This window comes from Cucurbita pepo, chromosome 15 (assembly GCF_057944985.1).
Source record: "Cucurbita pepo subsp. pepo isolate OVF chromosome 15, ASM5794498v1, whole genome shotgun sequence".
Classification (NCBI taxonomy): domain Eukaryota; kingdom Viridiplantae; phylum Streptophyta; class Magnoliopsida; order Cucurbitales; family Cucurbitaceae; genus Cucurbita; species Cucurbita pepo.
The window spans coordinates 8,795,245-8,808,708 of record NC_141812.1 but is presented as its reverse complement, the minus strand read 5'-3'; the positions used below and the strand labels follow the sequence as shown (position 1 = coordinate 8,808,708).

The 13,464-nt window shown below is 34.1% G+C and overlaps 3 protein-coding genes across 3 annotated transcripts; all 3 read right to left on the bottom strand.

The window, feature by feature from the left end:
- Positions 1-3,712: 3,712 nt before the first annotated feature.
- On the bottom strand, positions 3,713-4,171 carry LOC147789268 (basic form of pathogenesis-related protein 1-like). The gene has a single exon (XM_087117917.1). It carries the CDS (start codon positions 4,169-4,171, stop codon positions 3,713-3,715), a length of 459 nt encoding a protein of 152 aa, XP_086974043.1.
- A 3,586-nt stretch (positions 4,172-7,757) lies between these two features.
- LOC147789267 (basic form of pathogenesis-related protein 1-like) lies at positions 7,758-8,216 on the bottom strand. Its single transcript, XM_087117916.1, has one exon. It carries the CDS (start codon positions 8,214-8,216, stop codon positions 7,758-7,760), a length of 459 nt encoding a protein of 152 aa, XP_086974042.1.
- A 3,956-nt stretch (positions 8,217-12,172) lies between these two features.
- LOC111776491 (basic form of pathogenesis-related protein 1-like) lies at positions 12,173-12,631 on the bottom strand. The gene has a single exon (XM_023655948.2). It carries the CDS (start codon positions 12,629-12,631, stop codon positions 12,173-12,175), a length of 459 nt encoding a protein of 152 aa, XP_023511716.2.
- Between the last annotated feature and the right edge of the window lie 833 nt (positions 12,632-13,464).

Below are 13,464 nucleotides of genomic sequence, written 5' to 3'. Positions count from 1 at the left end.
TAAACAAAATTAAAGAGTTGGTTGATGAATAAATTATATTATTCTTTTACCAATATAAGAATTTACCAAAGATAAGATATAAGAATTTACCAATATTTCTCAAAATTAAATTACTTTAAAGAATTTACCTTATTCTTATAGATATAAGAATTGACCAATATTTCTTAACATTTTAATAATTATTTTTAAAATGTTAACCAACCATGTGAACATAGACCAAAATATTTAACTCTATAAACTAACTTTGTCGCATGATTGTTGTTTTTGCTTTGTTCTCATCGTTCCAATTAATTGTTTAATATTAGTTTAATTTGACCTGGTTGAGAATTGTCATGAAGAGTTGGTTCATCAATACTTTTGATGCATTTCTGACTTTGATTTATGTACCTATTGGAGTTATTTGGTTCATCTCCCATATCGGTACATGAATTATCTTGATTCATATATAAGCATTAGTATTATTATATTTATATAAAGGTTTGTCTAGTATTATTATGAGAGGTTTGTCTAGTATTATTATGAGAGGTAGAATGAGTGTCATTTTGTATTTGCCTAGAGGCAATTGGGAGAAATTTTGTATGTGAGATTTTGTAGTGCGAGAGTGCAATAGATAAACTTGTAAATACTTTGATTATGGCGATTGGTTACCAACCGTGGATGTAGGAGAATTTATTCTCTCCGAACCATGTAAAAATTCTCCTATATCCACGTACATCCTTGTGTCTTTTTATTCATTTATGCTTGTCGATGTTTGAGTGTGATGAATCTTTCTTCAGCTTCCGTTACAACAATTGGCATCAGAGCATTTTAGTTGTGGTATTTGGGGTATTGCGAAAGATTGAACCTCATCGACCACGAGACGTGTTCACACTCTCCATTAATTGTCAAAGATAAGTTTCTCATTGCAAATTTGCTTATTTGTTGTTGGAAATCATATTTTCAAAAATTGTGATTATTTTCATCCATTCATATTATTATTTGGTTTATTTATGTATTTGGTTTTGTATGTTGATTGCTTCCAAAAGAAAAGTGGATACTGATAAATGTCATTCCATTATCTGTTATCCGTTTAATATTAATATGGCTGGTGGACCTGTTTGTTGGTCCTCACTATTGCATATTACTATTGCATTGTTTACAACCATGGTAGAGTATATGGTAGTCATTTAAACTTTTAAGGAGCTATTTGGATGCATGGTTTTATTAATGACTTGCCATTTCTTAAGAACACGTAGAGGTATATTTGTGATAACCAGAGTGCTATTTGTTTGTCGAACAACTAAGTCCATCATGCTCGCACCAAGCATATTAATGTTTGATTTCATTTTGTTAAAATAATTGTTAATGAGGGGGACATTCCTTTATTGAAAATTGAAACTGTTGATAGCCTTGCGGATATATTGACAAAAGTAGTTGCTTGTGAAAAGTTCTAACATTGCTTGGACATACTAACATTGGACGGAAGAAGCAGCCAATTGACATGGTGGCAGCCAAACTGGTTATCAACTGCGAGACCTTCCAGCAAGATGGAGCTTGTTGAGATTGTCATGAAGTTTTTTTTCCTCTCCGCCTTTTTCCGATGGAGCTTGTTGAGATTGTCATGAAGTTTTTTTTCCTCTCCGCCTTTTTCCCTCCCTTTTTTGGTTCTCATTGGTTCACAGTCGACTTCTTATCAATCTTAATCGATTCTTAATCTTTTTTATTGCAATGGCTTGTGACATGATTTTCTAGAACGTGTAAATTATTTTCGATATTTAATTTTCTAACCTAATTAAACTTGATTGTAACAAACTTGATGTAATTTGGACGAGAATTTGGAAATTTTCGGACCGAAATGGATTTCAACGGCCATTCCACCTTAACCATTTCAAGATAGGGAGCGAGCAATGCCAAGCAAACCGATTGGAATACTTTGATTGATTGAGACTTTTATTGAATAGAAAAATGATGATTCTTGTCTACTAAAAATTTACCTATGACATGTAGGTGCAACTTGTCCTATAAAGAGTATAACTCTAGGTTTATAATAGAGTAACTTATATAGTTAAGTAATAAAAATTGATTAGATAAAGAATTTAATTAATTATTTTGGGTCGGAAAAGTATATAATCTATAGATGCATAAGGTCTCGTTCCTCGCTCATTGTAATACTAAAATGATCAATTTAATTGAAATAAAAATTTGAAATGTCCAAATTAATATTTAATATATTAGATACATGAAATCTAAACGAGAAAGTATATTTAATGTTAAATGTTCAAATTAATTTAATATATTTGATATATGAAATATGAAAATATTCTCAAAGTCCCGGTAAATAGGACTCTTGTAGCTCTTCTTTTCAGTGTATCCCACAAGCCTTCTTCAACTTTATAGAGTACGTGGAACTAGTAGAACAGAGACATGTCAAAACTTTCTTCATATATTTTTTTAATGCAAGTTGAACATGTAAGATTAAAAAACGATTAGAAATTGCTCCATATTTTTTTAATACAAGTTTCTTTAACCTTTAGTTATGTTTAATTCTAAATAAAATCAAAATTGACTCAAATGCTTCTTCTGCGCGAATGAAACGTCAATTCCTAACATCTTAATCCTGGATCATTAAGATGAACCCTCATAGTATTCTATTGATATATGAAATGAGTGATGTAGTGTGGGAACATTAACCTTGCTTATCCTTAATCGTGAATCATTAAGACAAGGTCAACATTGGTTTCAAATGATGAGTTGATAGATGATCTCCAAAGGGCTAGATTATGACAAATGATGAGCTCCAAGAAGACCAAGAAACGGCCAACTCCAAGAAACTAGAGAAACGATGAGCCCTAGAAGACTAGCATTGGATGATTGATAATAGCTAAATATAAGGAACTAGCTAGATTATCTCGAGACTTTGAAAAACTACGTGCCTTATCTTGAGTATGTTACGATCACAAAGTGCACAAGACAAATGAGAGAATCTACCCAGAACATCAAGAGAGAAAAGAGAATCAAGTCATCGAGAGGAAGAGAAACTTTAGGGAGGTCGTATGGACGAAAGTTCTTCATGTCATCCTTGTCCATTTTCAAAACCTTTATTCCTTATATTCGAGACTCATTGTTGTATAGACTTGTGAAAATTACAAAACATTGGTTTAAAGTGAATGTAACTAACTTATCACATTTAAATAGCACATGTGCTAAAAAATAAAGGTGATAAACAATTTGTATATCTATTTAGTCCAGAAATATACATTAGTTGCAATTTAAACATAATTCAACAGATTAAAATATTATACCTTGGATCAAGGGATCACAACTATATAAGAGATCATGGTACGGATTTTTATCTTCCACGTTTTATTGAACTCAAGAACAAAACCAAAACTTATGCATTTTTACATCACATAGCTTCGACCAAAACTTATGCATTTTTACATCACATAGCTTCGGTAGATCGGTTAGCTCTGTTCACCTTCGGCGCAAGAATGCTCGATCAGTGAGCTATTATGCACTCGTGATTGAAGAAATATTTATTTTGCACAAAAATTTAAGTAATTAAGTAATTTTACGATTTATCTCTCTTCAGTGTAGAAAGATGAACCCAAATGGAAGTTCAAGAAAGCCAATACAACCCGCTTAGATTATAAGAAATCACAACTTGGATAATATAACAACAACAACTAAATTTGCAAGGCTGAGGTTTGAGCCTATTATTGTGATATGGAGCTTAAGAATAGTCGCAGATGGAGAAAATAAAGTTGTTGTGGCACTTCACTTCAGCACAGCCAATGGATGTTGTGTCCTTCGCCACCAAATTTAGGAAATGCCCGCACTCTTCCTTCACGCACTTTTTTGTTATGGGGTCATAAAACTCCTTCTCGCTAGCCCAAAACTTCACTGTCAATTCTGCTGTTGTCTTCTCATATGCTTCTGCCAAGTTCTCGGCATAAGGTCCATCGGAGTGCTCCATCTCACACGTAGCGATCCTTGTTTTGGCATAATCTAGAGCATAGGTCGCCAAAGTGGTGTTCCAAGACACTGGGCCGATGCCATTCTCGGCTCGAATGGCATTTGTGGCATCGACCCAGTCCTTGGGGCTGCTTTCGGCGATCGTTAGAGAGATTTGAGCTAGGATTAGGGCAATTCCGACGATCCAAAGTGCGGGGAGAAAGTCGGAATATACCATTGTAACGAGTTTTAGTTGAAGGATTGGTGGGGTTGTATTGGTTTGGGACATTCGTGTTTGGTTTAGGGTATTTATATGTTGAGAAGATCACATGTTAGTTGTTCCATTGTGTTGGATAGAAATACATAAAGAGATAAAAGTGGAGGAACATTCAAATTCCTTAAATTCCTCGAAAAAAACAAATGCCTAATCTCTTTCCTCAAATTAACTTGGTCCACAATTTTAAACCGATGTATTGCCTATTATTAAATTACTGTTTTCAGAGTGCTTATAAACAAAATTAAAAGGTTTATTATAAATATAAGTTTATTAATATTTCTTAACATTTCACTAATTATTTTTAAAATGTTAACAAACCATGTGAACATAAAACAAGAATATCAAACTCTATAAACTAACTTACCTTGTAATATTTGTGGCGGAATAGGATTAATAAGCTCACCTTGTTCAAATGATTCTCAGATGGTCATTCTAATTGACTGATTGTTGTTGTTCTTATCGTTCCAATTGATTGTTCCATCTTAGTTTAATTTGTTCTAGCATTGCTTGGATCTACTAACATCAGACGGAAGTGATAAATTTAATAAAGATAAGCTTGCAGAAGTAAGAAAATTCAGTACTTTATTTTGTGAAAAATGACTATATTTATAGCCAACACAATGATTAAGTGAAAGATAAAAATAAAATCATAACACAAAGCAGAACATAGACCAAAACAAAGAATGTGACATAAGATCATATCTATGAGTAGATATCGGAGGATTCAAGTGGCGGGGTGGGTGCCTCCACTCAAGAAGAGTACCTGTTCATCTTCAATGCTGAAAATTCTCGAATGGGTACCTGTTCGGTGCTGAAGGAAAAGCTTCTCAATGGGTTACTTCGGGATCTTTTCATTTGCTTCTACTACAGCCACTCTCCATGCTGACACCTTTGCACGAGCCAACTCTCTGCCCAGAGTTTTCCTTTCCTCATTCAACTCCTGAATTTTGCGTTGATAATCTCCTTCATAGTTTGCGTTAATTTTTCAACCTCTACAACTTTTTGTCGGTGCATCTTGTCCAAGATTTTGTCTTGTTCCTGACAAATCTCTATCTGTTTCATTAACTCTTGATTTTTGTTCGGTAAATCATCCACCATAGAGGTCTTGCCCAGGACACTTTGAACAGTCCTTTCAGCATCGACCAACGTCCGCCGCTGCGATGAGCTTTTCCCCTCCCTAAAAGATCCCGAGATCATCAACGACATTGAATTCGATGGCGAAATCAACATCGACGTAGCCCGAAAATCCACCACTTGTCCATTACTAACCTCCGGCAAAAATCCATCTCCATTGCCAAATATCTCTGCCATAACCTGATTTATCCGAATCTCTCCCTTCTCACCTTTCACATACCCGAGAGGTTGTGCCACATAAACCTCCTCATCAAAGAACTTTTTTCTTTCTGCCACTCCGTTTTTGCGGTGGTGTAGAGGCTGCAGTAAGTTGTCGATGTGATGTGTCACATAATCGCATGGTTTCTTGCTTTTTTAACATGTGCCAAAAGAAGCAATTCTTTTGTTGTTACAGCTTCTGGAGCTTCAATTTCAGACAAACAACATGTTGAGTCCTCCTTTTGTTCTAACATCTCTTCAACATATGTCATGAGAAGCAGGTACTTTTTATTATGTCAAAGATGACTATATATTTATAGCAGGTACAATGCTTAACAAAAGATAAAAATAAAATCCTAAGAATATCAGGTCAAAACAAAGAATGTGACATAAGATCATTTCTATGATAAGATATCGGCATAAAAAGATCATATCACTGATATGATATTCAAAAACTAAGACATAAAAATAGCAACTAAATCTTTTTCAACATTCCCTCTCTTAAACTAATAAGTTTCAATTGACTTGGTGGCCGCCTTTATCAACTTTGAGATCTTCTGGCAAGGTGGAGCTTGTTGAGATTTATCCCGAAGATTCATTTTCCTCTCAGCCTTTTTCCCTCCCTTTTTTGGATCTCTTTGGTTCACGGTCCACTTCTTGTCAATCTTAATCGATTCTTAACCTTTTTTATCGCAATAGCTTGTGACATGATTTTTTAGAACACGTAAATTATTTTCGTTATTTAATTTTCTAACCTAATTCAACTTAATTGTAACAAACATGATGTAATTTTCACGAGAATTTGGAAATTGACTAACTGAAATGGATTTCAACGGCGATTCCACCTTAACCATTTCAAGATTGGGATTGCGCAATACCAAGCAAACAGATTGGAATACTTTGATTGATGGAGACTTTTATCAAATAGAAAGATGGATGATTCTTGTCTACTAAAAATTTACAAATAGATTAGAGACATGGCAAACATTTCTTCGTATATTTTTTCAATGTAGGTTGAACATGTAAGATTAAAAAACGGTAAGAAATTTCTCTATATTTTTTTATTATAAGTTTCTTTAACCTTTAGTTATGTTTAATTCTAAATAAAATCAAAATTGACTCAAATGCTTCTTGTGCGCGAATGAAATGTCAAGTCCTAACACCTTAATCTTGGATCGTTGAGATGAACCCTCAAAGTATTCTATTCATATATGAAATGAGTGATGTAGTGTGGGAACGATTAGAGGTTTGCTAGTTTATCCTATCATCAAGGCAAGGTCAACCGTGGTTTCAAATGATGAGTTGATAGATGACCTCCAAGGGGCTAGATTATGATAAATGATGAGCTCCAAAAAGACCAAGAAACGACAAACTCCAAGAAACTAGAGGAACGATGAGTCCTAAAGGACTAACCTTGGATGATTGATAATAGCTAAATATAAGGAACTAGCTAGATTATCTCGAGACTTTGAAAAACGACGTGCCTTGTCTTGAGCATGTTACGATCACAAAGTGCACAAGACAAATGAGAGGGAATCTACCAGAGCTTCAAGTGAGAAAAGATAATCAAGTCGAGTCGAGAGGAAGAGAAGCTTTAAGGAGGTCGTATGGACGAAAGCTCTTCATGTCATCCTTGTCCATTTTCAAAACCTTTATTCCTTATATTCGAGAGTTGGGGCGTTAAAAAACCGATCAGAATCGGTCGAATCGGATACGTCTAAACCTAATTGATTGGTTTGGTCGAATTTTTTTTTTTTTTTTTTGTGAGAAAATTGGTTTGGTCAACTAATTAAAATATTATATCTTCTATCAAGAGAACATAGCTATATAAGAGATTATAGTACGAATTTTCATCTTCCACGTTTTATTGAACTCAAGAAAAAAACCAAGACTTATGCATTTTTGCATCTCATAGCTTCGGTAGATCGGTTAGTCCCATTCATCTTCGGCGCAAGAACACTCGAGCAGTGAGCTATTATGCACTCATGATTGAAGAAATATTTATTTTGCACACAAATTTAAGTAAATAAGTAATCTTACCATTTATCCCTCTTTGATAGGGAAAGATCAACCCAAATGGAAGTTCAATAAAGACAATACAACCGGCTTAGATTATAAGAAATTTTAGGGTTTAGAGTTTTGGATCAAATTATTGTTAAGAACAATAACTAAATTTGAAAGGCCGAGGTTTGAGCCTATTATTTTGACATCGAGCTTAATAATAGTCGCAGATGGTGAAAATAAAGTTGTTGTCGCACTTAACTTCAGCACAGCCAATGGATGTTGTGTCCTTCGCCACAATATTCAGGAAATGCCCGCACTCTTCCTTCACGCACTTTTTTGTTATGGGGTCATAAAACTCCTTCTCGCTAGCCCAAAACTTCACCGTCAATTCTGCTGTTGTCTTCTCATATGCTTCGGCCAAGTTCTCGGCATAAGGTCCATAGGAATGCTCCATCTCGCACGTAGAGATTCTTGTTTTGGCGTAATCTAGAGCATAGGTAGCCAAAGTTGTGTTCCAAGACACCGGGCCGACCCCATTCTCGGCTCGGATGGCATTGTGGGCATCGACGAAGTCTTTGGGGCTGCTTTTGGCAATCGTTGGAGAGATTGGAACTAGGATTAGGGCAATTCCAACCATCCAAAATGTGGAGAGAAAATTGAGAGAGGCCATTGTAACAAGTTTTAGGTGAAGGATTGGTAGGATTGTATTGGTTTGGGATATTTGTGTTTGGTTTAGGGTATTTATGTTAAGAAGATCGATTTTGTTAGGACAGAAATACATTGACAGATAAAAGTTTCCTTAAATTCTTCAAAAAAATAAAATAAAATAAAAAATAAATAAATGCAAATTAACTTGGTTGCCAATTTTACTGAGATGTAATTCCTATTATTAAATTACTATTTTTGAGTGCTTATAAACAAAATTAAAGAGTTGGTTGATGAATAAATTATATTATTCTTTTACCAATATAAGAATTTACCAAAGATAAGATATAAGAATTTACCAATATTTCTCAAAATTAAATTACTTTAAAGAATTTACCTTATTCTTATAGATATAAGAATTGACCAATATTTCTTAACATTTTAATAATTATTTTTAAAATGTTAACCAACCATGTGAACATAGACCAAAATATTTAACTCTATAAACTAACTTTGTCGCATGATTGTTGTTTTTGCTTTGTTCTCATCGTTCCAATTAATTGTTTAATATTAGTTTAATTTGACCTGGTTGAGAATTGTCATGAAGAGTTGGTTCATCAATACTTTTGATGCATTTCTGACTTTGATTTATGTACCTATTGGAGTTATTTGGTTCATCTCCCATATCGGTACATGAATTATCTTGATTCATATATAAGCATTAGTATTATTATATTTATATAAAGGTTTGTCTAGTATTATTATGAGAGGTTTGTCTAGTATTATTATGAGAGGTAGAATGAGTGTCATTTTGTATTTGCCTAGAGGCAATTGGGAGAAATTTTGTATGTGAGATTTTGTAGTGCGAGAGTGCAATAGATAAACTTGTAAATACTTTGATTATGGCGATTGGTTACCAACCGTGGATGTAGGAGAATTTATTCTCTCCGAACCATGTAAAAATTCTCCTATATCCACGTACATCCTTGTGTCTTTTTATTCATTTATGCTTGTCGATGTTTGAGTGTGATGAATCTTTCTTCAGCTTCCGTTACAACAATTGGCATCAGAGCATTTTAGTTGTGGTATTTGGGGTATTGCGAAAGATTGAACCTCATCGACCACGAGACGTGTTCACACTCTCCATTAATTGTCAAAGATAAGTTTCTCATTGCAAATTTGCTTATTTGTTGTTGGAAATCATATTTTCAAAAATTGTGATTATTTTCATCCATTCATATTATTATTTGGTTTATTTATGTATTTGGTTTTGTATGTTGATTGCTTCCAAAAGAAAAGTGGATACTGATAAATGTCATTCCATTATCTGTTATCCGTTTAATATTAATATGGCTGGTGGACCTGTTTGTTGGTCCTCACTATTGCATATTACTATTGCATTGTTTACAACCATGGTAGAGTATATGGTAGTCATTTAAACTTTTAAGGAGCTATTTGGATGCATGGTTTTATTAATGACTTGCCATTTCTTAAGAACACGTAGAGGTATATTTGTGATAACCAGAGTGCTATTTGTTTGTCGAACAACTAAGTCCATCATGCTCGCACCAAGCATATTAATGTTTGATTTCATTTTGTTAAAATAATTGTTAATGAGGGGGACATTCCTTTATTGAAAATTGAAACTGTTGATAGCCTTGCGGATATATTGACAAAAGTAGTTGCTTGTGAAAAGTTCTAACATTGCTTGGACATACTAACATTGGACGGAAGAAGCAGCCAATTGACATGGTGGCAGCCAAACTGGTTATCAACTGCGAGACCTTCCAGCAAGATGGAGCTTGTTGAGATTGTCATGAAGTTTTTTTTCCTCTCCGCCTTTTTCCGATGGAGCTTGTTGAGATTGTCATGAAGTTTTTTTTCCTCTCCGCCTTTTTCCCTCCCTTTTTTGGTTCTCATTGGTTCACAGTCGACTTCTTATCAATCTTAATCGATTCTTAATCTTTTTTATTGCAATGGCTTGTGACATGATTTTCTAGAACGTGTAAATTATTTTCGATATTTAATTTTCTAACCTAATTAAACTTGATTGTAACAAACTTGATGTAATTTGGACGAGAATTTGGAAATTTTCGGACCGAAATGGATTTCAACGGCCATTCCACCTTAACCATTTCAAGATAGGGAGCGAGCAATGCCAAGCAAACCGATTGGAATACTTTGATTGATTGAGACTTTTATTGAATAGAAAAATGATGATTCTTGTCTACTAAAAATTTACCTATGACATGTAGGTGCAACTTGTCCTATAAAGAGTATAACTCTAGGTTTATAATAGAGTAACTTATATAGTTAAGTAATAAAAATTGATTAGATAAAGAATTTAATTAATTATTTTGGGTCGGAAAAGTATATAATCTATAGATGCATAAGGTCTCGTTCCTCGCTCATTGTAATACTAAAATGATCAATTTAATTGAAATAAAAATTTGAAATGTCCAAATTAATATTTAATATATTAGATACATGAAATCTAAACGAGAAAGTATATTTAATGTTAAATGTTCAAATTAATTTAATATATTTGATATATGAAATATGAAAATATTCTCAAAGTCCCGGTAAATAGGACTCTTGTAGCTCTTCTTTTCAGTGTATCCCACAAGCCTTCTTCAACTTTATAGAGTACGTGGAACTAGTAGAACAGAGACATGTCAAAACTTTCTTCATATATTTTTTTAATGCAAGTTGAACATGTAAGATTAAAAAACGATTAGAAATTGCTCCATATTTTTTTAATACAAGTTTCTTTAACCTTTAGTTATGTTTAATTCTAAATAAAATCAAAATTGACTCAAATGCTTCTTCTGCGCGAATGAAACGTCAATTCCTAACATCTTAATCCTGGATCATTAAGATGAACCCTCATAGTATTCTATTGATATATGAAATGAGTGATGTAGTGTGGGAACATTAACCTTGCTTATCCTTAATCGTGAATCATTAAGACAAGGTCAACATTGGTTTCAAATGATGAGTTGATAGATGATCTCCAAAGGGCTAGATTATGACAAATGATGAGCTCCAAGAAGACCAAGAAACGGCCAACTCCAAGAAACTAGAGAAACGATGAGCCCTAGAAGACTAGCATTGGATGATTGATAATAGCTAAATATAAGGAACTAGCTAGATTATCTCGAGACTTTGAAAAACTACGTGCCTTATCTTGAGTATGTTACGATCACAAAGTGCACAAGACAAATGAGAGAATCTACCCAGAACATCAAGAGAGAAAAGAGAATCAAGTCATCGAGAGGAAGAGAAACTTTAGGGAGGTCGTATGGACGAAAGTTCTTCATGTCATCCTTGTCCATTTTCAAAACCTTTATTCCTTATATTCGAGACTCATTGTTGTATAGACTTGTGAAAATTACAAAACATTGGTTTAAAGTGAATGTAACTAACTTATCACATTTAAATAGCACATGTGCTAAAAAATAAAGGTGATAAACAATTTGTATATCTATTTAGTCCAGAAATATACATTAGTTGCAATTTAAACATAATTCAACAGATTAAAATATTATACCTTGGATCAAGGGATCACAACTATATAAGAGATCATGGTACGGATTTTTATCTTCCACGTTTTATTGAACTCAAGAACAAAACCAAAACTTATGCATTTTTACATCACATAGCTTCGACCAAAACTTATGCATTTTTACATCACATAGCTTCGGTAGATCGGTTAGCTCTGTTCACCTTCGGCGCAAGAATGCTCGATCAGTGAGCTATTATGCACTCGTGATTGAAGAAATATTTATTTTGCACAAAAATTTAAGTAATTAAGTAATTTTACGATTTATCTCTCTTCAGTGTAGAAAGATGAACCCAAATGGAAGTTCAAGAAAGCCAATACAACCCGCTTAGATTATAAGAAATCACAACTTGGATAATATAACAACAACAACTAAATTTGCAAGGCTGAGGTTTGAGCCTATTATTGTGATATGGAGCTTAAGAATAGTCGCAGATGGAGAAAATAAAGTTGTTGTGGCACTTCACTTCAGCACAGCCAATGGATGTTGTGTCCTTCGCCACCAAATTTAGGAAATGCCCGCACTCTTCCTTCACGCACTTTTTTGTTATGGGGTCATAAAACTCCTTCTCGCTAGCCCAAAACTTCACTGTCAATTCTGCTGTTGTCTTCTCATATGCTTCTGCCAAGTTCTCGGCATAAGGTCCATCGGAGTGCTCCATCTCACACGTAGCGATCCTTGTTTTGGCATAATCTAGAGCATAGGTCGCCAAAGTGGTGTTCCAAGACACTGGGCCGACGCCATTCTCGGCTCGAATGGCATTTGTGGCATCGACCCAGTCCTTGGGGCTGCTTTCGGCGATCGTTAGAGAGATTTGAGCTAGGATTAAGGCAATTCCGACGATCCAAAGTGCGGGGAGAAAGTCGGAATATACCATTGTAACGAGTTTTAGTTGAAGGATTGGTGGGGTTGTATTGGTTTGGGACATTCGTGTTTGGTTTAGGGTATTTATATGTTGAGAAGATCACATGTTTGTTGTTCCATTGTGTTGGGATAGAAATACATAAAGAGACAAAAGTGGAGGAACATTCAAATTCCTTAAATTCCTCGAAAAAAACAAATGCCTAATCTCTTTCCTCAAATTAACTTGGTCCACAATTTTAAACCGATGTAATGCCTATTATTAAATTACTGTTTTCAGAGTGCTTATAAACAAAATTAAAAGGTTTATTATAAATATAAGAGCTTAACATTTCACTAATTATTTTTAAAATGTTAACAAACCATGTGAACATAAAACAAGAATATCAAACTCTATAAACTAACTTACCTTGTAATATTTGTGGCGGAATAGGATTAATAAGCTCACCTTGTTCAAATGATTCTCAGATGGTCATTCTAATTGACTGATTGTTGTTGTTCTTATCGTTCCAATTGATTGTTCCATCTTAGTTTAATTTGTTCTAGCATTGCTTGGATCTACTAACATCAGACGGAAGTGATAAATTTAATAAAGATAAGCTTGCAGAAGTAAGAAAATTCAGTACTTTATTTTGTGAAAAATGACTATATTTATAGCCAACACAATGATTAAGTGAAAGATAAAAATAAAATCATAACACAAAGCAGAACATAGACCAAAACAAAGAATGTGACATAAGATCATATCTATGAGTAGATATCGGAGGATTCAAGTGGCGGGGTGGGTGCCTCCACTCAAGAAGAGTACCTGTTCATCTTCAATGCTGAAAATTCTCGAATGGGTACCTG

Excerpts from the sequence above, each read along its gene's own strand:
- LOC147789268 (XM_087117917.1), bottom strand. The coding sequence starts at position 4,171 with ATGGTATATTCCGACTTTCTCCCCGCACTTTGGATCGTCGGAATTGCC.
- LOC147789267 (XM_087117916.1), bottom strand. The coding sequence starts at position 8,216 with ATGGCCTCTCTCAATTTTCTCTCCACATTTTGGATGGTTGGAATTGCC.
- LOC111776491 (XM_023655948.2), bottom strand. The coding sequence starts at position 12,631 with ATGGTATATTCCGACTTTCTCCCCGCACTTTGGATCGTCGGAATTGCC.